The 25,340-nt window shown below is 35.3% G+C and overlaps 1 protein-coding gene across 1 annotated transcript; it reads left to right on the top strand.

The window, feature by feature from the left end:
• Window positions 1-7,006: 7,006 nt before the first annotated feature.
• LOC132203281 (uncharacterized) lies at window positions 7,007-10,706 on the top strand. Its single transcript, XM_059630939.1, has 20 exons — window positions 7,007-7,115; window positions 7,608-7,718; window positions 7,780-7,868; window positions 7,925-8,006; window positions 8,067-8,218; window positions 8,281-8,314; window positions 8,369-8,427; window positions 8,484-8,604; window positions 8,662-8,755; window positions 8,804-8,930; window positions 8,982-9,035; window positions 9,092-9,110; window positions 9,172-9,227; window positions 9,281-9,389; window positions 9,489-9,715; window positions 9,771-9,863; window positions 9,928-9,946; window positions 10,026-10,120; window positions 10,186-10,288; window positions 10,339-10,706. Exons 3-20 carry the CDS (start codon window positions 7,827-7,829, stop codon window positions 10,614-10,616), a joined length of 1,764 nt encoding a protein of 587 aa, XP_059486922.1. The 5' UTR covers window positions 7,007-7,115; window positions 7,608-7,718; window positions 7,780-7,826; the 3' UTR covers window positions 10,617-10,706.
• The last annotated feature ends 14,634 nt before the right edge of the window (window positions 10,707-25,340 follow it).

The following is a 25,340-nucleotide window of genomic DNA, read 5'->3' as shown; positions in this document are numbered from 1 at the left end:
CAGAGTCCCTTAAAGTATATAGCATTCAAAATCATCATTTTCGTGTTTTCGGAAAGTTCAGCTTCTAAAAAATTTAAATTCATAATTAATTTTATAATCGAAAAATTTAATTTTCACGTACCATCAACTATTGACGTAATTTTGTTATTGGTAGCTTTAGCAACCCAAGAGTTGATTTGGGCAGCGGCTTCCTCATTTGTAAAGTCAATCTTTGCAATTTGAGATTGAAAAAATTCGTCCAGCGCGCTCGTGTCTGTTTGCAAATCCTCCTGGATGTATATTTTATTTCCAATGTCCATAGTGATAACCTTGGTAGACTTTTAATGAAGATATAAAAAGTAATAAATATAATTAATCATCTGCAATTACTGACATTCATTCTCTCGAAAATCCATTTGGCCCAATTCAGTAGCGTCTTAGAATCGCAATCCTTGAGATCTGCAGCCAAAACTCTTACAATCTCTGTCTCCGTCTCGGCTCTCGCGCCAGCAATAGCTAGGATAAGAGCAAAATAGGCACTCTGTGGAGAAACAATCAAATTTCTCTCATCTTCCCCCGATATCAGCTAAAAATATCAACATAATTTGCGAAATACACATATTGAGCTAGTTTTACAAGAAACATTATTTTATAAATTTTTTCTTTGGTAAAATAGATCTTACCGCAAAAATTTTGTTGCAAAATTTCCACTGAGCGTCAAAAACTTCCATGATTATTTTGGATTATTTGAAATTAACTCTACCCCTTGAGGCTATAATTTAGTCTATTCTCTCTGTGGCCAGATTACAGACGAGTGCGATATTTATACGCTTGTCCCTTCTGTAGTCATGCCACAAAGAAGAGTTAATGTCAAACATGCATTTTGGACACTATGTGTATTATTTGACTGTATTCAATCTGGAAATAAGTGGATGTTGTTACAATTGAGAAATATTTGGTCGCAAAGTTTGTACAATTCTGATAAAAGAAGAGATCAAATATAATTTTATCCTAGGAATTTTTAAAAGAGTAACCAATAATTTTAAAGTTGTTTTTCCATATCTGATTTCCTTTATTAACTTTTTGTCAATGTTTCATGCAGATGTATAAATTGCATTAAATACACATTCATTATAATCCAGATTCTTAATTAGATTCCCCGCAGCAGATTACTATTTTATTCTGTCAGTAATAAAACAAAGATTTTTCGTTAATTAACATTCTATAAAGAAAAATTAGGACTATTTATTGTTGGGGAGTGCAAACTCTGCCTGCAAACAGTACAGATCTGATATTGTCCTGGATTTGATAGAGAAGATAGAACAGGAATGGGTGGTTTGCATCAAAGACTACAGTTTCGATAAAACAATCAAAAACTGCATCTGTAAATTAAATTTTAACGTGCATTTAATTTTTGCAAGCTTTAAATTTTGTTATTATACCGAATTTGGTCACTGCGGCAGCTTCAGTACCAATCTCGTCCACCTCAATGAAACACTTTTGCACAGCAGTAGAAACAGACAAGATGTTAGATTTGCAAATACCAGTAAAATCCGCCTCGTCTCCAAACATTTTGGAACATCCCATCTGGAAATTTTTTTTTATAGTAAAAATACGCATTTTGTTTTCTTTATTTTTACCTCCGATAAAACCTTTTTAAAATCAATCAATGATTCGGTCTTAAATTTGGGAAGGTAAACAACCACCTCGTCTACGTAAATTCGATCCAATATATTCTTCAAATCAAAATTTTGTATTTTTTTTACTAAGCCTCTTAGGTTTTGGTTCTCCCCTTGTTGATTTGGCAGAATCACAAGGAGGCTGACGTTATCATTCTGCAAGCAATAAAAATAATTGGTGGTTTAAAGATTTTATTTAAAAATTAAGTGACAATACTTGATAGGGCATCTGCAGCACTTTTGCATCGAGCTCTGTGATTTCTGCATAACCAAAATCTCCAGTTTTTTGCATGAAGTGCACACTAATCTCATGCCCATCTGATGAGAAAAACGGACGCTCTGAAGTGTCATTCTTGTCGAAAGGGTTTGCCCAGAGTCCCCTGAAGTACACTGCATTCAAAATCATCATTTTCGTTTTATCAGGGAGCTCGCCTATTTAATATAAAAAATTAAAATTTTACAAAAGGTAAAAAATAAATATCCTTACCATCGAGTATTGACTTAATTTTACCATTAGTTGCTTCTGAAACCCAAGAGTTGATTTGGTCACAGGCTTCCTTATTTGTAAAGTCGATCTTTTCAATTTGCGATTTGAAATATTCGTCCAGCGTACTTGTGTCTGTTTGCAAATCCTCATGGATGTAAATTTTGTTTGCAATGTCCATGGTGATGCCCTTGACAGACTTTCAGTGGAAATGCAAGGAAAAGTGTTAAATAATAAATTGCTAACCTGCATTTTATCCAAAATCCAATTCGCCCAATTCAAGAGCGTCTTGGTATCGCAATCATCTAGAGCAGCCGCCAGGACGTTTAAAATTTCATTTTCTGTTTCGCCTCTTGCGCCAGCCAGAGTGAGGATAAGAGCGAAATAGGCACTTTGCGGAGAGACAATCAAATTGCCCTCATTGTCGGCCGATAACAACTATAAAATTAATTTTTTATTGAAAAATTGTTATTTTGTTATAGACTTAAGAGTTACTGATTGCTACCTTTTTACTGAGAGGCTAAAATTCATCAAAAAATATTGTTATTTATTTTTTTTCATTAAAAACCAATACAAAAAAATTACCTACGAAACTTTTAGAAAAAAAATTAAACTTTTTTATGACAATACATTGAAGGGTAATTTTTTTCCTTAAAAAAAAATTGTACATAATTAATTAATTATCGCATAAAAAGTGCAGTTTTCAATAATTTTTGTATTATATGATCTCTAATACTACGTACCGACAAAATTTTGTTGCAAAATTTCCACTGAGAGTCAAAAACTTCCATGATGAAGAAATTAGAAATTAACTCTACTCCATTGAGACTAATTCTGGACTAATTCTGAGAATATTCTCTCGATGGCCAGACCAAGGAGCAACAACGAGTTTTGTTGTCTCTTCTTTATAAACATAATTATGTTATATTTGCGTTGCCTTTAAACTACTGGTTATAAGTAGTAGTTTTAAAATTAAATTCAAAAATATTTGGCCTCAAAGTCTGTGTACATTTTTTCCACTTCCCGACTATGCGAGATTGGTGAGAAAAATAACTTTATTTACTGTTTCTGTGTGTATAGAAAGTCCAAATTCTGCCATTATTTTCTTTATTGTAAACACAATACTTTGAGCTTTGATGAAAGTGAATGAAAGTATTAAATTTTAACACTCAGCACATCTTTGAACTTGAATAAAAATAATGAAATTTTATCACTCTGCACATAATTAGTTCTCCAAAATTTCTGCTAGAAGTTTTAATTGATTTAAATTATAATTGAATTAAAAATTTGGATGCAGACTACTTTTATTTGTTTTTCTCCACGGCAGACGGGGATCATTTTTATAAGTCCCTGCCAATATTGACGAAGATCAAATACAGACTTGTGGCTCTCTCCAGAGCCGAAAATCAGTCTTGTTCGACGGCGTGAGTCAGTGACATTTTTTTTATTCCTCCTGCTGGGCGCACCGGCGTTATTTATCAGCGCGGGCCGAGATGAGATAAAAGTTGTAGGTGGATGGAATCAAAGGAAAAAAGTGCATCTGCCATCATTCTCAATACGCGTAAATATCGACACACCCCGCACGCGGCGGCGAGCTCGGAAAAAGTTAAAATAAAAAGCAGCTGTGTCAACTCGAATGCATAGAGTGGCATATTATAGTACGGAGAAGAAGTGTGGCTGTTATTTGAAATGAGAAGAAATTCGGGGCCGGTGCGCGCGGCGGCCGTTACAGCAGCAGTCGCGGCATTAATACAAACACGCGTTAAATGAAAAGCCGTGCAGCAAAGGCACATAGGCCAAGCCATTCAATTGACAAAAACAGTGAAAAGCTCCCCCCTGCGGTGACGTAACGACAGGTCGCCTCATAAGGTGCACTATGAAGCGCGATATGCTAGGCAGGGAACGGACTGACCAAATTTAGAGGGCATTTTTTATATCATTGTTAATATTTTGTTAATTGTAAAAGAAAATTTATCAACATGCAAGTAAACTTTTTATTTATAATTCTTATTCACACCCCTGTAATTATTCAAATATTTGAACATTCATTATATTATATAATTTGCTTGAGGAAAAAATAAGTTCGAGTTGAGGAATAAAATCGATCTTTTTTAATGATTCAAATTCAAAGACTTAAGAAAAAAAATCACTTTTGTTATATTTTATTCAAGTGTTCAACAATTTTCTTAAATGCTTTTTTCAATAAAATGATAAACACAAAAAATTGCTAGTTCCTGGGAAATTTTGGATTTCAAAACGCCCTCTTTCACAAAAATTTAAAAAGATTCATTTTTATTGGAAATGTGCACAAAACTAAATTTAAAGTGTTTTCTAAATAACATTCCAACTCTTTAATTTAATAGAAACTAAGATGTATAATTGAAAAAAAAATCATGATTGGTCCTCAAATGAAAGTTCCTTTGTAATAGCGGTCGGTATACTTAAAATTTAGCAGGTGTGAGGTTTAAATTTTAATTAAATATTAATACATTTATATTATCTGCGTCATCAGAGCTAAAGACAGTCCGTACTTATTGAGCGCGTATTGAGCACTGCTTGTCCAAACCCCCAGCCGCTGATTGTTCTTGAGCACGTGCATTATGAGCAGCAAACCAAAGCCAAAAGCGCTGTAGTACGTGCTTTCAAAATTTCAATGCCCTGGCTCAATAACATACATAATTCACGTGCTGATTTTCCAAAGAGTGGCCGGGGAAATAAAAGTCATTGCAGCCAAAAGCTGGACCTGCTGGTGAATGGTCAGCAAACAATCGGAAATAATTTAAAGCCGCCGCCGGCAGCCAATTTATGGCGAGCGCGGCATTTTAAACAAAAAAGGAGCAGCGGCGTTGACCAAATGCTGCCCGTTTTTCTCCCATTCAATGAAAGGAGCGGCCTCTTCTCAAGAGTGAAAATATTTTGTTGACAGAAGAGCACATATGTCTCTGTTTTGTGTTGTTTGTGTGTCCTTTTCAAATTGGCCTGAAATTATTGCCGCACATTTTTCTGGGTATTTATATTTATTTTAGTATCAGGCTGCTGACGTGCTCTGATATTTTATATTGTCCAGCGCAACATTCAACTGCTGCTTTTATTTTTATACACATTTTTTTCAAGAGCAATTTGTTGGGAAAGGAAAAGGCCGAGCTGCTGTTTCATGACATTCATGTCGACTTCCTGTCTGAAAGAGATAAAAGCGAGCAACTGAAAACACGCAAAATGATAAGTGGAGAAATCAGGTTGCTCATTTTCACACAGCTAAAAACATTTTCCTCTTTGTAAATTTTGCTTTAATTAAAAAACGAGACATTTACAATTTAAAATTAGAATGTTATTTGAACGGAAAATTTCTCCCTTGAAAGTTTCTAAAAAATTTTGAATTATTATTTTTCTGATTTTTTTATAATTAAAAAAAGATTTCAATTAAATTAGTTGCATCCCTAGAAATATTTGAAACAGAGACTAAATGTTGTTATAAGACATTTGAGGAAGCCCCTGCTAGTGGTCCAACGCTACTGCAGATTCACTAACATCGAACCAGAAACTGCTTGTCTGTCCATCAGCAGTATCCCGAGCAGGAAAAAAACAAAACCCAAGGCTGCGTGCGATTCAGCTGCCGGCTACTCGGCAGGGTGTCACTCTGCCTGACGAACCACATGACCCCGCGATAATAATTAGTGAAGCACTTTAGTGCATCCTCTGAGCCTAATTAATCTTTCGCTGCTGGCGACTTGAGCTCCTGGTTTGATATTTGCTCCACTCCCAAAATTAATTTCGCTGCTTGAAGCCCCTCAACAATATTTGATATTGAGATTGCAAAAATAAACTTAATATGGATCTTCAAATTAAAATGTAGCAACTTTATTATCATATTTATAATAAAATATTAAGTAGACTGTAATACATCGAAGAATTGATTTGTAAATTACGTTATTTAATTTTAGTTCTTCGTATTTCCTTAATTTTATAATTTTTTTACGTTTATAATTATTTTTAATATTTTTGCTCCCACTTTCATTGACCTTTGCTTAATGATCTATTTATATTTAGTTATAAATTTTCCTGGAAATAACTTATATTCTAATTATTCCATAGTTAATAGTAAATCAATTGATTTTTTTTAATTATGACATTTTTATATAGATTTTGACCACATCATCTTTCAAAAATCTATCAACATATTCCCCTTTAATATATTAATATTACTATCATTATTTTAAAAACCCTCACATTATGCTTAAAAATATTTTTGATGATATGTTATGAATTATTGATTATTATGACTAAACCAATTCTGAAATGATTTTAATTTTTTTTCTTCCAATTTTGATTTTTTTTTTTTAATTTCCTATTCACACTGTCAAACCCAATTTGTAAGCCTCATCCTTCTGTGTCTCCCTTTCCTCACATAGCGTGTTCTTGGTAGGAGACTTGCCTGCCTGCAAGGTATGCAACGCTCACTACAGCCGAGAAAGCGGTATTGCCTACATTCACCTCCCCCGTTCCCTCGTCACTCGGCCAACGTCCACCTCCGCCTGTCACGGAGGGTGAGTGGTCCCACCTGGACGCACACCTGGCCTGTAATAAATTAACCCCCACCCTCCCCAAAACCCTCCAGATTTTGCGTCTGATTTTTTTTTTAATATTTCGATAAGAAAATTGCTCAACGATATGAATTTGTCATTTTATTATCTGTTTCCGTTTTAGGAATTAAATATTTTAGAGCTTTGTTTCGCGAGTTAAAGGAAATAAATACTGCGTGACCGAGTCGCATTTTTCCTGCTTTGAGCAGGGGACGTGACGCCGCGGCGAATAATTATGAGAAAACTTATCGGCCCTTCTTAATCAGCAAGGTTGCGACGACCTAGGCGGCTTCTTTTTGCAGTTGGGGTGGTCAGTTTGTAATTCCTTTGAAATGTCCAGCACGTCCAGCAAGGCGGCGGAAATTCATAAAAATAATCGCTGCACAATTACGTGTGAGTTATTTGATAGGGATAATATGAATGTGCAGGTGAACGTACGTAGCACGTCAAGGCTATCGCAATTTTCATACTTACCTTGGCCAACGTGAAATTTCAAATTGCATGTTTATTTGCACAATTGCAAAACGAATTGCATTGCACACATTCATATTAGTGGTTTTGTATATAAGTATAGGAAATTATGAGCCAGGCACATTCTAATCTGCGGATATTGAAGGAAAAATAAATTAGTGTTTATGATTTTAATTTTTAAATGAATCAAAAAATTGCTGAGAAAAATTTGCAACATAAATTTGGTGACAAGAATTATCTTTGATGATCAAAACTTCCTCTCCCTGTTTTTGTTTATCAGGGACCATTTAATTTTATTTAAATTATACAAATTTTATTTATGTTATGTTCTGAAATTATGTAGTTTACACTTGACAAGTAACATTATTTATGACCACGACAAATTCTGGTGATTATTACAGATTATATTTTTAGGTAAATAATAAAATTTCCTGCTCGGCTGCAACGTGTGTTTGTGTCCGAATTTTCTCATCCATCTGACGAATACACCGCAATTTAATGTCCATCAATCAAAAAAGTGGCAGGGCACGCATTTCGATTTCTATTCAATGCACTTTTGATGATTTTCGCCCTGAACATAAAATAGAATACACGCCTATCAATCAGACGCATCTATCAGAGTCACCCTTTGTGATGGTAATACGTGGTGGAACTTTAGCTGTATTATTCGCAGTGGTTGGTTTGTTTGTTTGCTTGCAAAGAACCGCAGCTTTCACTTTTTTTGTCTCAAGTGCATCCTGCTCGCGTCCGCCGCCGATCCTCCCGGGCAGTGCGTTTTGGATCAGGTAATGGGAAGGGAGTGGGAATTCCAGGGTAAGTTTTCTTCAGGGTTAAATTTCACCCCATTTAAATTTCACAATTTTGGTTTTCAAGAGTTCGACACTAAGATGAGGAATGAAGATGCTTCGTACAGCTGCATGCTGAAATGTTTCAGGGGTGGATTTGGAAATATAGTGAAGACACCTTTTTTCTTCACTCGCACTTTCGCTCCGAATAATGTTGTCCCTGGAAACTGCAGCGCGAAAGTAACCAAAAATATAAATTATGATAGTTTAAGGCGCTTTCCAAAATGTAATGTTTATTTCAGAGTCAAAAAATGAAACCAAATTGCAAAAAGAAAGGTAGGAAAATAAAAAATAGTATATAATCAATAAAAATAAATTAAACTTTTTTAGCAACAGAGTTGCCATTACGGCTTTTGGAGGACGGGTCATTAATTTACTTCACTTCTGGGGTTGATTTGGAAACTTCAAAATATTTTCTATCCTTGTATCATGTATATTTATTTAGCTGGAGCTGGCGTACTTTGAAGCGATTAAATTTTGTTCATTTCATGGCATGGAATTGGCAAGTATGAAGAACGAAACCTTCAGAGGCGCTTTCCACTTGTTTCTGTATGAAAGAGTTGAAAGTAAAAAATTTCCTAGCTGCTGATATATGTATGTTCTAATTTTTAAAATCTGTTAAGATTTCTGGCCCGATGATTTTAACGTTTGGTCTATGGACGAATATTTTACGAAAGCCAATCAAAGTTTTATTGAGGTCTGCAGCGTTTATTCCGAGTAAGTTTCATGCGTTAACTATTATGCTTGGAATACATTAAGCCAAAGTTGGAGATGCGCAAAATTGAGCGTGCAACAAATGAATTGCACAGAGAGCGCAAATTTCGTGTGCAGAATGCCAAAAATGTGTTTGGAAGTGAACTGCGAAATGTGCCAAAACGACAGCATTTGTAGGGTAATTATTAGATTTATTAAATTTAAACCTTTTGAAGATCTGGTCCAACAGGAAAAGCAAGGAGAAAGCTCCAAATTCTGCATACCAAAATGTCCGGAATGTCCCGTAACATGATTATTTTTAATAAAATAAAAAAGTTACCAAAACTTTAAATTTAATAGCAAAACTTGGACAATTATTGTGATTTAATCGAATTTTAAAATTTCACTGGGGGATAAATCTTTTTTTTTTAATTATACAGCTCCAGGATCGATCCAAACGAGGAAAATTTGCAACGTCGACTATTTCATTTCTTCCGTAAGAACACCTTGACTATTATTTTTATAACTTTATTTAATTATCAATAAAAGCAACCAGCATCATTTGAGGACGCCAACAGATTTTGCTGCGAGAGAAACTTGACGCTTTTCAGCGCGGAGAGCAAGGAAGAATACAACTGCCTGAAATCTGTCATTATAGGCGAGTTAACATTGCGAAAAATTAGGTTTTTCAAGGATTTAATATATTTCTGTTTTGGGTGACACAAATTGGTCTGCAACTATTTATAATTTTGTCTAGACGAAAGCCTGCAGAAGAGCCTGTTTTGGTCATCAGGAATTTCAAAATCGTGCCCCGGCCAGTTCATGTGGTGCGGCACCCACGAGTTGGTCCCCTACAAGGCGATTATTTGGCGCAGGCCTGGAAACGCAATTAACCGGCGGGAATGTCTGGCAGTGTCGTTTTCTGGGGACAGCGAGGCGTACCTAGATCTGGACTGCACCGACAAAAGGGAATTCATTTGCGAGGTACCCCATTAAAAGTAATTGCTGGGAAAAATTAAGAATAATTCGGAGTAATTAGAAGCAAAGCAGTTTGTACAAGCTTAGGACGACAAAGGCACCGTGCGTTGAGCCGGAATGTCCAAAAGATAATAGCAAGAATTGCGAGGCGCAAGTGCGTTTTTTTGCTTTAATTTGTCAAAAGAAGAAAAAAAACTCATTCAGAAATTCACTTCCAGAAGCAGCTATTAAAGGAAAGTAAGAATTTTATATAAAGTCTCAAATTAATGTTTGATAAAGTTTCCACCATTCTAATTAATTTAAAAATTTAAAACAGCCCCTGTTCTCCAAAAATTGCCTTGGGTAAACTGCACCAAGTTCTCTTATCTTGTCAGTGCCATCCTTGCGCCTATTTCTGGAGAAATTAGCATTGTATAAACAATACAATCAATATCTTGGTCAATTATTTCAAATTAAAAAATTAATTATTTATCAAGTTGGATATGCCGTTTTCGATGAAATTTTGCTGTGCTTGGGGTGCGCAATTGTCAGCCTTGGATGCCATTGCAGACAGAAAATGCATTTTGAAACATTTTGAAAGTATGACACAAAATATTTAAATTATTTCAATTAAACATAATTTTTTGAAGGCTTGAATTTAATAAGGAAGAATCGTTATTTTTGGATAAACGGAGGCTCGTTTGGCGGCTGCAGAAACTTCAAAAACTGTTACACTGACGATATGTTTGATGCGTCACAGCTGAACTGGAAAGAGGGCTTCCCGTTTTTCAAAGAGTCCACCAGCCGCGAATGTCTTGCAGTGGAATTTATACCCTCAAATGCTAATCAGTCCACACCGGCCACTTTCGAACACATGAACGTCGAATGTGGAAGAGTGATTGGATACGTCTGCCAGAGAAAAATTTAGGTGTCTAAAATTTTGATAACAATTTTAACATTTAATTTTTTTTACAATTGGAATAAAAATTTGAAAAAAAAAAATTAGGAGAATTCTAAAATTTCTAACGCACAATTTGATGCAAATAATGTGGCTTGTAGCATTTATGTAAGAAATTAAAAACAACTTCTTCAATAATCTAAATTAAATTTCTTTTTCATAGTAAATTAGAAAATATGGTAGAAATTTAAATTTAACAAAATTTAAGTAAGTTTCCAAAATAAATGGATTCATCTTCTCTCAATCAACAGTCAATACTTATTTTATCTCAAATCAACTTCCTGTTGTTGCTCCTCTAACATTTTGTGAATCGCTTTTCACACGAGGGAAAAACGCGACCCTGGTTATCCCGAAATGGCCAGTCATTGTTTCTGCCCATTAGTCAAAGCGAAATGTTACACGTCAAATTCGTCCCACTTTTTCAAAATTACCAACTCAAATCAGACAAAAAGCACCGTTTTGAATATAATTATTTAAACTCCGGCGCTTCTTCATTCCTTGTAATTTAGAAAATATCAAACTCTCTGGGCGTTCAAATATTTAAAAAATAAAATCTTCATTTCTTCTACTGGCCGAGCGAACAACAAATCGGAAGTGCATGACTTGCTGGTTTTTTTCGGTGCCAACATCTCTCGTGTCGACTATAATGCGCAGGATGATGCGACTGATTCTTTAGAGAGCACACACGCGAATATGATACTATTGGAAATGGAATATTAAGATGCAGCTCTCCCGTTTTTGGCACAAACGACTAATGAAGAAGCACTCGAGTGTGAACACTTTATGAGAAACGAATCAATCATCACCTTTCCAGGAGGTGTATTTCCACTAAACGCACCGCAATTGACAGCTCTTTCTATATAAAATGCATCTAAGGGGACCATCAACGTATTATAAAAAATACGAAAAAAAATCTTGTTGATGGAGATTTTGAGCTCTTAAGGAGTTTTTTTTGCGAGACGAGAGAGAGAGCGTAAGAGGCAGATGCAGAGAGGCAGCTGATAATTGCAAGGTGTGATTACATTATGAGCGGCGCGCGCTTAAGACAAATATAAAACACGCCGCCGCCGCATCTGCCATAAATTTATTTTGTTCGGCATGGCTTTTTAGCAGTCGCAGGTTAGTGAACTCAGAACAGCCCTCCATGCTCCATCAATGAAATTTGAAACAAATCAAACATTCGAAAATTACAGATTGAAAAAACAGCAGAGCCAGCATACATCGAGAGAGCAGGTGATCAACTGGATTTTTTTCTTCACCTCTGAATTCTCTTATGCTGGATGCACAAGGAAACAGAAAAAAGTTTACCCGAAAAAATATAGTATATTATGGCTTTTGGCCTATGATTAATGATTTTTTGTTAGTTTCAAACAGCAACAATATGAACAATTTTACACTGCAAACTAGGAAGATGTGGAGTATGTGTGTTGTGTAAACTATAAAGAAGCTGAGATTGATCTTTTCAATTTCGCCATTATGCAGAAACACGCATGAAATTGCGAGTCGGCAACCCGATTGAAGCTCCATTGTGCCGCTCTAAGCACATTCTCATTAGCCTCTCTTTTTCCCAAAGGACCCTTCGTGTGCGGCGACTCTTTCATCTGAGAATTGGCAATGAAATGCTTTTTTCATAAATGGTTGAGAGACGCAAAACCAGATCAACTTTTTATACAATTTTTGTTATTTGAGAATTTAAGCTATTCAAAAATATCCTCGTCCTCCACTTTATCATCGTCGTTAATTAGAAGTGATCAGCCTAATTTGAATAACAAATTCCAAAGTCGGAATTGATAATTAATCTATCAAGATGAGTAATTAACTAGCTATCTTTGGCAGCCTCGCCAAAAGTTATAGGCGGAGCCCTAATTTGTTTTTTCTCCTAATTGGGATGCATCTTTCTATCTGCGGAGTGGGTTCTTGTCGTCCACTTTGTGATTATTAATGACTGGTGGCTTCTTCCTTGGGCAAATAATGTTATATTGAAATTTTCTGCCGCCGGCTACCAACGTTTAAAATACTTAAATTATGCAAAACATCTCATTAGCCAAGCTTCATAAAAGCTTTTTCAACAATTACTCATGATCTTGTTTTATTTATGAACATTTTAGCAGTACAACTATAATAAGTAAAAATGAAAACATAATTAATTTTAAATTCAATATATACCTCTTATTAGCACAATGAGATAGATGATTAATCGTTTTTCACAAGAATTGGGTATTAAATTTGACACTAAATTAATTTGGAAATTCGACGCTATACAAAACATATCAACAATACCATCGAACTAAATAAAAAGCTCCTCTTCTCCAACTTGCAAGCTTTTTGAAGAAATAATGAGACCGATGAATTTTCTCGCCCTTTTGATATAAAGGGGTTGTTAGTCTGGAAAGGGTAGCTGCCGTTGTGTTCACACCCAGCCATTATCGTAACGGTGATTTTCCAGGTGATAATGGGACTGATTGTGCCTTCCCAAATGTAATTACAGAGCGCCCCAAATAAATGTCTATCATCGATGTATACAATGATAGCCTAAACTGGTGAAATGAGGATGGCGCGCGATCCCTGCCAGTGTAATTAATCGTACTTTCAGCGCAGCCTTCAGCGCGGGGTACTTCTAAGAGTAGAGCCAAAAGGTGTCAAATCCGTGTATTTTATGGCCGACGCAGACACAACAGAGCCGCAGTTGGGGCGGCTTGCTTTTAATCAGCAGAAGTATTATTTGGCCCCGCGTGTGTGAAATAGTGCTGAATAAGAAAGAGGATCGGTTGCCTTGTGGATTTTATATTAAAGCACTATTATTTATGTGTTTCAGAGGGATTTGTAGTTCTTGTTTGTAATTTCCAATGGTGCAGAAATGTGTACAAATAAAAATACAATAGACTCATTTTATCGCACATTTTTCCCTCTTGTCTTTTTCTTCAAATTAATGCAATTTAATTGTATAGGCCTAAATACGGACATGCAATTTTATTTTAATTTAAATATCACGGAGTAGATTTTGGTTTTTGGTGTATTATGTATAAAATTGGACAAAGGCTTCAATTTTCATAAAATATTTGCAGCAATAACATAGGCCCTACACACTCTATTAACAAAATTTTTTTCGGATTTTGAAGAAAATTAACAGTTTTGTTGTATATGTATATTAAATTTGAAAGCCAGTAAAATTTTTATACAAGCCAAAATGCAATGCAACTAAATATTAAATAGTTTGCATCTAATATTAGAAGATAAAAAATGCATTAAAAATTAAAATGCAATATTATATTTTTATATAGATAAACAAAAATTGTATGAAAAAAAATAGATACTTAATACAGCCATTAATTTGTATAAAAATTAATTAAAAAAAAATATACATGTATTATTAATCTAAGATTCAATTCTGCATTCATTAAAAAATATCACTCTTTTGTCACACTCTGTTTTATAAATTATAAACAATAATAATTTTTTTCTCAGCGCCGAACAAAAACAATTGAAATCAGGCTCTATTTCTGATGCGTATGCGAGCTATTATTTGAGTTTCATCCGCAGACTTTTGAATCATCTCTATTATATAAAAAAAGCATTCCTGGAATTGTTCTCGAATTTCTCAAAACGGCGGCCCAACTCAAAGGAAAGACTTTTAAGTGGTCACTGCGTGCCATTTCTAACCCCTGATGAAAAACCCTCCCATTTGACGCGCTTATTCCCAGCAGCAATCGTTTTGAACGACCGACCATCCATCATTTCCAATTACACGACAGATTATCGAGAGGAATGCATCTCGCTTGCCCAACACCCGCAACCCTTTCGGCCACTACCACCCTAAAGACCAATAATTAAAATTGACGCGTGAGAGAGCGTCTGGTCGCCGGCTTTGAGCCCTACATAGGAAGCTGAATCATCGCCGGCTACTTTCCATGATAAAAGAAAAGCTATAGAGGCGAATTGTATGTACAAAAAGCAGCAGAAAATTGGAGAGTGATTCACCGCGCGAATGCGACACAAAACAAGAAGTGCTTTTATTCAGCACCTTGCGTTAACAATATATCTTATCTCATCAAAACTCCCACATTGAAATTCCTCCCTTTGTCTAGGGTGGGAAAATCGCTGGCCTGACGTGTGCTGAGCACAATGGAATTAGAGAGACGCACCGCGTGCATGCGCCGCAATTATTTACTATTTTGGCGCATCCTGTGTTTGGAGTTTTCCTCGTATTGGTCATGACTTTAGCTGAAAAGTAATTAAGCGTATACGTAGTTCGCGAGAGGCGTGTGCGTTTTCAAGGAGGAACATTAACCAGCAAAGGTGAAAATAGTCTCGCGTGGCACTCGTAATTTCAAGATCATTGCCAAGAGATAAAATTATTCTGAGGTGAGTTTCCACCTTTAAAAAATTTAAAGAGTTAAATGAGTTATCCCAGAATTGATGCTCGCTAATTGAGGATATTTTAGAGTTATTATAATAGAAAAGTTTCCATATTTTGTATTTTTTTTATCAGTACATATGCAGGCTTTATTTTAAAATGAACTGTGTATTATTATTCTTCCTGGCAGCGAAAACAAAAAATTTTAAATTTTTATAATAAATAAGTGACAAGACATATAAAATACAAAATAATATAAAATTCTGAGTGATTTCGCAAGTTAATTAAATTAAAATATAAACCAAAAGGCGGCTACAATTTAAACTTCTTTAGCCACCTTCTTAACAAATTCCTTGTTTTCGGTTAGTCTTTGGATCATCCTCAGTAAATTTAAGAAAATAATAAATTAATTTAAGTAGTTTAATCTAACTTATTTACAAAACGCTACATTTATTAATTTTCTATTATGGTAATTAGATAAAAACTTCAAGCAGTGTGCGTTTTTCACTTACAGGTTAGGAAATCTATCCCGAATCCCGAGCCAGCACCGGGCCAACTTATTTGAAAAAGGAAGCAAAAAAATGAAAATGCGATTATGTCGGAGCTGTGCCTGAGAAATAATCTACTTTTGGCCTTCTGGCAAGATATTATCTAAATTGAATTAAAACGACCCTTGGCACGTCCAGTCGACCGGTCACCTGTGAATAAAATCGGCATTAAAACGATCTCCCCAAGACGGACGCGCTTTATACACAAAAGTGTCCAAAAAAAGCAGCAGATTATAATATACGTGTAGATCAAAACGCAGAGCAGAGTGGTTGTTTGTGTTGGAATATATTTATTCCGTTAGGTGAGCTGCAAAATATTTTCGCAACAAAATCCATTGTCCGGCTCGCGGCACTCGGCCACAAAAAGCAGAAGAAGTGAATCTGATTTTTTTTCTAGAGCAGCAACGCGTATTATTATGAACGCAGAGAAAAGAATAAGAAGAGAGAGACGTTGAAAAAGGAAAATGAATCGCTCGGCATTTTATCATCTCAAGTAGCCGGCAGCGGCTCTCTACGATTAAAAAAGAAGTATAAAAAAGAGGCGCATGATGAGCTGGATGGCATGTCTGCATTGTCGCAAATCCTCTTAAGAGATATCCAGATGACAAAGGCTTATTTAATCTTGTTTGTGGTACACCGCGCGACACAATCGCCAAGGAGCATCTCTCTCGCAGCAGAATTCCACTTGAGAATTTTCGTCTCGTGAGATATATTGCATCAACTCTTAGTTAGACCATGCGACGAAAAACGGACCGCTGGAAAAAAGGAACCGGTCGACAATTGCTTCATTTTCAAGTGTCCCGACTCTCTGTACAAGCACACAAAAAGCATCGCAGTTCATATGTTTTTTGGGATTTTCCATTGATTTCTCCTGCTTTTATTTGTTTCAAATATTATTTTGATAAAGTGAGAAGATTTTACTTCAAGATGGCACATTGAGCATTTGTGAATTAGAAAGTTAAATAAATAATTATATACCACCTTGCACGTCGAGAGAGCAATGGTTTGTCAAACATTACTAATCTAAACCAATTAGATTTTTTTATATTGATATTAATGTAACTCTATAAATAGTTTTTTAATTTTATTTAAGATAGTATCTTATTCCTTTATTAAATATTATTTTCAAAATACAAAATAAATAAAATTTAACCAAATATTTGAAAAAAACATTTTAAGTAAATATTAAAATGCTAAAAATTTATATTTCTTTTTACAGCCTTAAATTTTAGAACTTTTATTAATATCTGCACTAAACAATTTAGACTAATAGGATCTATTTTTTTTGCATATCAATTAATGAAAAAATAAACAATTTTTTTTCCATACAACAAAAATAAATATTTAAATTAATGAGCGAAAATTGTCTTAGTCTTAGAAATTTATAATCAATGTTCATTGCCAGAATAAATTTTGGAGTTCGAACTAAAAAATTTCATCATTTTTTTTACATGTTAAAGGTTGTGTAAAAGTCGTTAAAGATAACTGCCAAATGAGAGAGTTGAACGAGCGGGTCAGCAAGTGCAACGATTCCCACAGATCATCACCCAGCACCGAGGCCCCCAACACGCACCATAAAAAAGCCTCTGCTATTTCTATATGCGCATAGCGAGGAGGGTGGTCAGAACTCATACATCTCCCCACAAACCAACCCCTTTTCCTATAATAAAACTCGCAGCAGTTATTATGATTGGGAATTGTGTGTTGCGCGCGTTATTATTTTTTGCGCCGCACGCTGAAATAATAAAACATCATATTCGAATGCTAGGCCGGTGGCTTTTTTCAAGTCGATTTTGTTAATAAATTTCAAGTGCTCCTTCAGGGGTGCGTTTTTCGTGCCCTGCGACCACTCGAGATAGAAAATACTTACTTCCGCGTTTTTTATATATGCGACTGGTGTAAAATTACAATGTGAAATTTATGAATTATGATACAGCACACAAACCACCCAGCGAATTCTTTTCTTCACTGACCACTTTTTGTCGCGGTCCAAAAAATCGGAAGTGGTTGAGAAATGCTTTAATTGGATTACCGTTTGCTGTTGAGCGGCATGACCATCAAAATTAATGTTAATGTGTCCGAAATGTGGTTACGCGCGATTTAATTTCGCTCCTCTATCTCTCCCACGGATAATGGCCGGTTATGTGATGAAAAAAGCCACGAGGGGTGATGCTCTCGTTGTCAGTTCATTTTCTGGTGGATGAAAGAGTGCTGCAGCAACCGACGCTTTGGGACCTTAATCCTTCCCGCAAAATGAGCAGCCGCACCACAAAACGGATTTTGTGGTATTAAGGAAGAAAGAGTGTATGTGGGTTGAATCGAAAGCTTTGGGGTTGAAAGGAAAATGAATGAAGGAAAGACGTGACGTTTTTTAAACGAAAAGCACTGCATGAAGCATTATTAAGAGTAAACGCAGGTTTAAACAGAAAAAAGAAATGATTATAAAAATTAAATAAATCGATTTTTGAATTAATTTAATTTTGAATTTCAACAGTACAATATTATTGAAACTTAATAAATATATTAAATTTGCAAATATAATACACTCTATAAATTATAATAATATAAACTGCTATTTACAGTCAATAATGGAAATCCTCTCTACATAAAGAAGATATTAATGTTTTTAATTTAATCTCGCCGTCAATTTAGGTTTAATGAAAAAAGCTGTTCAAGGAGAAACGCAATTTAAAAGTGAAGGAACTATATAGGACTTAAATTAAATTTCTGGATTTTTAAACTTGGAGTGAAAATTTTGAATCAAACATTCTAATTAAAATTTTATATATTTTGTTATTACTATCGCTCAAAAATTAGAATTCACTGCTTGATATGAAAAAAGGGGACATAAAATGTAAACTGCCAAGTAAAACTTTAGCTCTATATGCTTTTTGAAAGAGACACGCATGAATAGGATTAGAAGTTGCTCAAAGACAAAAAAGTTTCTATTTGACCGGAAGCACAAAAGCACAATGGAATTTCCGCGTCCCCGGAGTGCAAAAAACCAACCCTTTCTAATCGCCTTCCTTCTTAACCTCATCACACTCTAAGGCGAGGAACCAGATTTTCCAGCGAGGTGACAAAGGACCGTAATGTCCCCTTAATCAGATTTTCTCACTCGATTCATTCCCCATTCTAATCCGGCCCGTACGCCGTTTGTCACAAGTGATTTTCTCGAGGAATACGATTTTTTTTGCCACCGGCTTTAAATTAAGTTTGAAATCAAAGCGCTCGTCTTTCTTTCTTTGCACTTGAAACGAGAATTTATATCTATGCGAGAGATATTCCGTTAGATTAGCGAGGGCCACCATTAGGGGGTGCCTTACCTGCCACCCAACCCTCGCCGCTGAATAACCCCCGCGAGCTATTTTCCTCGTTCAAACGGAATGGGTGGTTTGATGCCGCGATGGATTTCAACGCTCGGGACTTACGCAGGCGGAACAGTTGGTGTGGGTCAGCAAGGGTGCGAGCCAGCCATCTGTCACACGCTGCCGAGGGTGGCTCGACGTACTTTACTGCGCGCACTTTAATTCCTCAGCCCGCCAAAACACTCCAGGCCATTATTCCACCACGCACACGGTGGCAGCAAGGGAAGTGCGAGAAATGTAATAGTAAATCTCCAAGCTGGTTTCAAGTTTTTAATTTTTATGTAATTAAACTATACCTAAAATATACAAAACTATTTTATATTTTACGTTAGTAATTTTAATAGCTCTTCTCAAAGATAAATCATTTTATTTACTTCATAAATATTAATTGATTTTATTTTTAATTTAATAAAATTGTATTATTTTTTGCTTTCAATTCAAAGAAAATAGGTTGTTAAAAAAAATAATTTAGTTACTTTTGTGAATTTATGTGTATATATTCATAACGCTACTGCCATTCAATTTATCAGGCAGAATGAATTAATACAATATCATTCGATTCTCTTCATGGCTATAATTTAATAATTACACAGTACTGATGAAATATTTGATTAGTTCTTGAATGTTCACTGTATATTTTGAGTAATCTGAATTAATTGTCAATATGTACACATAGAGGTTTTTAATGAATGCAATAATTATATGTTATATTTGACAAAATTTTACCCAATTAAAATTTTACACTTCCCTGCCACCCCTGACGATCAAACCTTTTGTGCTCCCAGAAAGTGCGCGTTTGTGCTCTGTGTGCACAGTATAGGTCTTTCAATACAGCGGAATTATTGCACACGTGGGTGTGTATTTTCAATAAATACAGTTACGCCGCCGATGGGGAAGAATAAAGAAAATGTGCATAATGGGAGTTTTACAACGATCGACGCCAGTCTCTCGTGCGTAGTTTGGATTGAAAAGCGAAAGCTGATTGGGTGCGATTGTTGCGATGTGGAAAATTTTGCGCGCGTTTCGGCTGAAAAATGTTAGTCATTTGAAAAGCAGAAAGATTTCCAAGCCATTTCACAATGGACGTCTAATGAAATGGATTAATTTTGTGACACGCCAATTTGTGCAAGGGTGAGTGCGGAAACGGACGGACGGAGGGTTGAAACGACACGCTAATGACTCTATTCCCAAAATATGACCAACAGACGTACAGAAATAAACATTAATTTGGCTAACAATGTAGTTAAAAATAAATCGCTTCAATTGAAGAGTTAAGTTGAAAGAAAATCGACAATAATAGTGCGCATGTAGTAACTCATTATAATTTTCAAATAATTGTCATAATTTCCTCTCTATCATTTATCATTAACCTATAACTAATCATGATATTTAGACAAAGTCCATCATTTACATTATTTTTCTTATTTGTATTTTTCAGTTTGTAATTTTAGGTCAAAATTTTTTAGTTAAAAATTCATTAAAAAAATAATTATAAATTTTGAATTTGCTTTGGCTGATTTTTACTTTTCAAGTTATTTTTTATTTTTATAAATTTAGGTCTAAAATATTACTTCATCTATCAACCGATAAAAATTAGTAATGCATAACCATTTAAAATTGATTGTGATTTATTAAATTTAATTTATTTTCAATCAAAATACTTCGAATCTTTTCGAAAAATTATAATTGAATCTCTTCAACATATTTGGAATAAATTTTTTGCTGTGGATATAATATTTCACACAATCAAACCAACCCTTTCCCTCCAAATCAACCAAATCTCCTCTCATTCTACAAAATCACTGACTCGTTACAGAAAAACTGACTTGCTCAAAATATAAAATTTTCCAGCAACAGTCTGTCGTGCAGGTTGCTGCTGTATATTAATTTGATAATCTGATTATCCACGCAGGTTCGCATGCAACGTCCGATTAATTGGTCAGTAGCATATTTTTGATGGCGTATCTCGGCTGCAGAGGCATTCCACCTGTTGCCTCTTTTGCTCTGTTTAGTGCGTAAGTAAAAAGCAGAGAGTTCGTTACTTTCATGCAAGAAAAAACTTTTCGGCTACTTATGCATTGGCGCGGAATGCATGGAGAAAAACTGCCACCCTCTCAAAATGAATGAACGTTATTAGTTTACGTTCCCATGCAATCTGGCGATCTGTACATATCCTGTCTCGAAAAGAGAATTTAGTTTTATTGGCGCGCAACATGTCGTGACCCTTTTTCATATCATATGGAGCCATATGGGAAAACTGTTTCAAAAAGTAATTTGGAAGCTGAAGACTGTTTCTAAATTCTAAAATACTAACATTATTTATTTACCGATTATATTTCCGTAAATTTTGTTCGGGGATATTCACATAATCTGTTAGCTTGTGGAATTGAAGGTTTTATATTGTGTGAATATCCCCATCGTATTTATAGTCGAAACATCTAATCAATTATTTCTTTTGTATAGAAGCTTATTGCGAGAAATCTGAAAATATTGGCGTATATTTGTGAATTGCTTATAAACTCTAGAATAAAATTGTGTTTTAAAAAAATGCAGTTTAAATTTAATTTTTTGCCTACTTGGTATTTTATTAATTTTTTTTTTGCATTTATGACACATATTTTTAGTTAGATGTTGCACTCAGTCCATTTTCTCATGCATGTTTTCATCGTTTTTAACAAAAGTGTTCAAGCTTATAATTGCATGATTTGTCCTCATTTAAATGATCTCGGACATCATAGAATTTTAAAAACAGCTTGAAAAAATCTCTAATTAATTAGCTAAATCTTGCAGAATAATAAGATTTTAACATAATTTTACAAACATGACTCTGCTGTCACTCGATTTTTTTTTTCAATTTTCCCATCATTAGCTGAAGCAGGTGATTTTCATCTCAAAATGCACAATTTAAGCGCTTTTTTTATTTAGATTAATTTTATTTTCTCATCCCTTTTTTATCCCCTGATGTGTATAATTAGACGTGAGAGAATTTTTAGGGCCATCGCATGAAACGGACAGAATTCCAGGATGTAAAATTTATATTCGTCATCATCATTTGATGGAGTGGTGCTCTATGGGAAAGGAATGCACCTGGCCACGCGGCCACCACATCCCCTGCAAAACGCATCACGTCAGGTCCGCGTTTACTCGCACGTCAGGGTGAGAGCGTTTTCCATATTGCACACATCAAACGCACCAATTGAGCGTGGGAAAGGGTGGAATTGAAATTTTACACCAATTTTTCAATTATGAGGAAAAGCGTTTAAATAACGGAAATTCGTAGTAATTCAATCAAGAGATTCGTGAGGAGGAAATTGCGGTTTTTAATTAGATCTGTCAGGGTTGTATATAAAAAGTGTTTGATGAAAAAGAATACCATCAGATTAATTTGTCTTAATTATAATGCAGCAAAAGGCAGGTAAAAAATACTTTTAAATTTGTCTTGCCAAGACATATTTTGTTAAAATCATCAATAATTCAGTAGGAAAATATTTTACAAAGAGATACTGCTGATATACTGATACTTCTGTTCAATTCAATCATAATTTGAAAGCTTAACGATCAATTAATTATTATATAAAGTTTAAAGGTTAAAAAAGTTATAGAAAAAAATGGATAAAACTTATTAAGAACTGCGTGTAATAAAGTAAATTAAAATAAAAATATAAATAATTTACGTATAAAAAATTTAATAAACGTTTTTCTATGTAAAAAAAATATAATTTTCATTAAATTTTTCACATTAAACGTTAGACAGCAAATGATTATTAATATTTTTAATAATAATACAATACAAATTAAATTGCTCAATTTTTGACTCGGAATTTACCTCATTGGGCCCACCCCAGACGATTTTCTGCAAAAGTCCAGACGCAGCGCAGAATTACGACCCAGATCAATATCGATCATGTACAATAATTGTGCAGTATTTTCGGTGGGCCAATTAAAGCGAGCCAGACGCCGCCGATATAATTGGGTGCATATAAAAGGACAAAAGTGGAGCGCCAATCAACTCATTTGTTTATAGGTGCGTCTGGGAAATTTGCAGGCACGGCCGCATGCAAATGAGAAAACAAGCCATTGGCCCCTTGATTATGTTGTTGATGTCTTCTTCTGAGAGTTATGCTAATTAAATGGCCTGTGTCTTCCCCTTGTGTCGGCGGAGACACGACCAACTCTCGTCTGGTGTCACTTAAAACAAGCGGCCGCTCGAATAAATTTATTTGCCTGCATCGTCCGCCCGACGTACACTCAGACGTGTGCGAATAGTACATAAAATTTTATGTCCTGCGCGTGATCATCTCGGCTTGTCCTCGATGGGAGGTTTGTTTTCGGTCGTTACTGAGCAAGTTTGGGAAAATTCACAGAACCATAGGAATAGCTATTTTTTGGTTAAATTTTAAATTACACGTAAAACGATTTTTTTCAATTTCATCTTTCTTGAAACACCAAGTTAATTAAATCTGTGTTTAACTACACAAGGAAGAATGCAGATAAAAATAATTTTCATATTACCTTATATCCATTATATTTCTAATCGGCTCATGTTGAAAAATATTTCTACACTCAGCTGATGTAGAAAATTATTTTTACACTCGGTCCGAGTTGAAAAATAATTCTGCGGAAGCCAGAGTCTTATTTAATCTAAATGTTATTTTCATTGAAGATAATTTTTCTGGCCACATCCGTCCTTTCTCTTTGTTGGTTCGGCAGGAAGAAATTGCATCCCCGTCTGTCACTGTACGTGTCTCTTGTCATGCTGCAGCTCCTCTCACACGCACCTCTCATACACTTTCCGAGCACGACAAAAAAGTAATTATTCGCGGCAGGAATGAAATCGGAGAGTGGTCCAGCGACAAGCATTTTCACGAGCTCGTGGCCACCGACAATGGTAGGCTCATATTTTATTTACCATAACAAAAATAATGCAGAGCGCACGAGATCCACGTGGACGGAAGTCGCAGCGAGGGCCAGCGCGAAAAATATACACAATAATTGTGTCCGCGCACGCACCGCAACAACAAAAACGTATGCCCGCGCGTGAAATTAAAAAAAGGCACCCCCTAGAAGCCACGACTTTTCCTCTCATTGTCGATTTAATATGCATATAGGGTGTATTGTGTAGTTGCACAAAATAATGGAGAATAATGAGGGGCGTGGGCAGAGCAGCGCGTGCCCTCAACTCGAAAACTCACCTTTCCGAAAAGGCACCGCGGATGACAAGCGAATTAATGTGAGAAGTGCAACCGAAAAGGTTCACATGCGCGACTCGAATTTTTAATAGCCTGTTATTTGTTTGTGTACGAGTGTCAACCCCAAGTACAATGATCGTTGAGAGGCGCCAAATTGCATTGAAAACGTTACATATAATTTTAAATTTTGCTGGGTGGTAACCGTGAGAATACTTTAAAATTTATTTGGACTATAAAACAAATTCATTAAACATGTAATTATTAATTAATTTAATGTGGCGTCTCATCATATCTGCTCCATGAAGCACTTTTATTTAAAATATTCCCATCGGTGTGTTTGCCGCATTTATTTTGGCAATATAAATTTCATTAAAATTATAAATTACCTTAATAATGCAAAATTTAGATTCCAATTATTTCGATATTGAACTGCTTTTGTCGCATTGCCAAAAAAAAGCAGCCACTATAATGTGTATTCTTAAAAGATTGATTAGTACTTAATCAAAAAATCATTAATGAATATTACTACTAATAAAAAAACAGGCAAAAAAATCAGCTTCATAAGCAAATGCAAATTGTTCAGTCCTCACAAATTAGTCATACACGAAATGGAAGGTAATTTGAAGAAACGGCAGCACCTCTGGCAAACGTCGCTAAAACGCGATGCCTCAAGAGAAGGTCCGCGCCAAGATGGGCCGCATTACTCTTTTTTTTCTTTTTAATTATTGATATTTTATTAACACTGTCTTCAAGTATTATTTTGTTTAAGGAGAGCTGCATGGATGAGTAATTATTGTAGTTATAGTTAGTTTAAGAAATTTACAATAAATTCAATTTTTTTTTACTGCCATATGTGGTTCCGAATCTTGAATGACAGAATTTTTAATTTTAGAAATTCACCCTTATGCAAGAGCATAAGAAATATCTCAAAGGGCCGATCTTGCACGTCGGCTCCCCATATAACCCATAAATTAAGTGGAAAAATATGGGGAAAGAAAAGGCGCGCAGTGCAAATAATGAGAATCCCAAGTGCCCCTTTTTCGGCTAATTCAGAGAGGAGCGCAAAGTGGATGCACTTGGGTGGATTTTGTTTACTTCCTGGATGGCGCAAGGTTGCCTCAAATTTCACCCTCTCTCGCACGCACCCTTGCTTTTTTAAGGCTCATCTAGTGGAAATTGCACTCGCTCTGGCCGACACACTTGTCTGAGCCTCGCGCGCGTGGGACTCTCATCGA

This window comes from Neocloeon triangulifer, unplaced genomic scaffold (genome assembly GCF_031216515.1).
Source record: "Neocloeon triangulifer isolate White Clay Creek 2 clone unplaced genomic scaffold, ASM3121651v1 ptg000017l, whole genome shotgun sequence".
Lineage (NCBI taxonomy): Eukaryota > Metazoa > Arthropoda > Insecta > Ephemeroptera > Baetidae > Neocloeon > Neocloeon triangulifer.
This window is presented reverse-complemented; position numbering and strand designations above follow the sequence as displayed.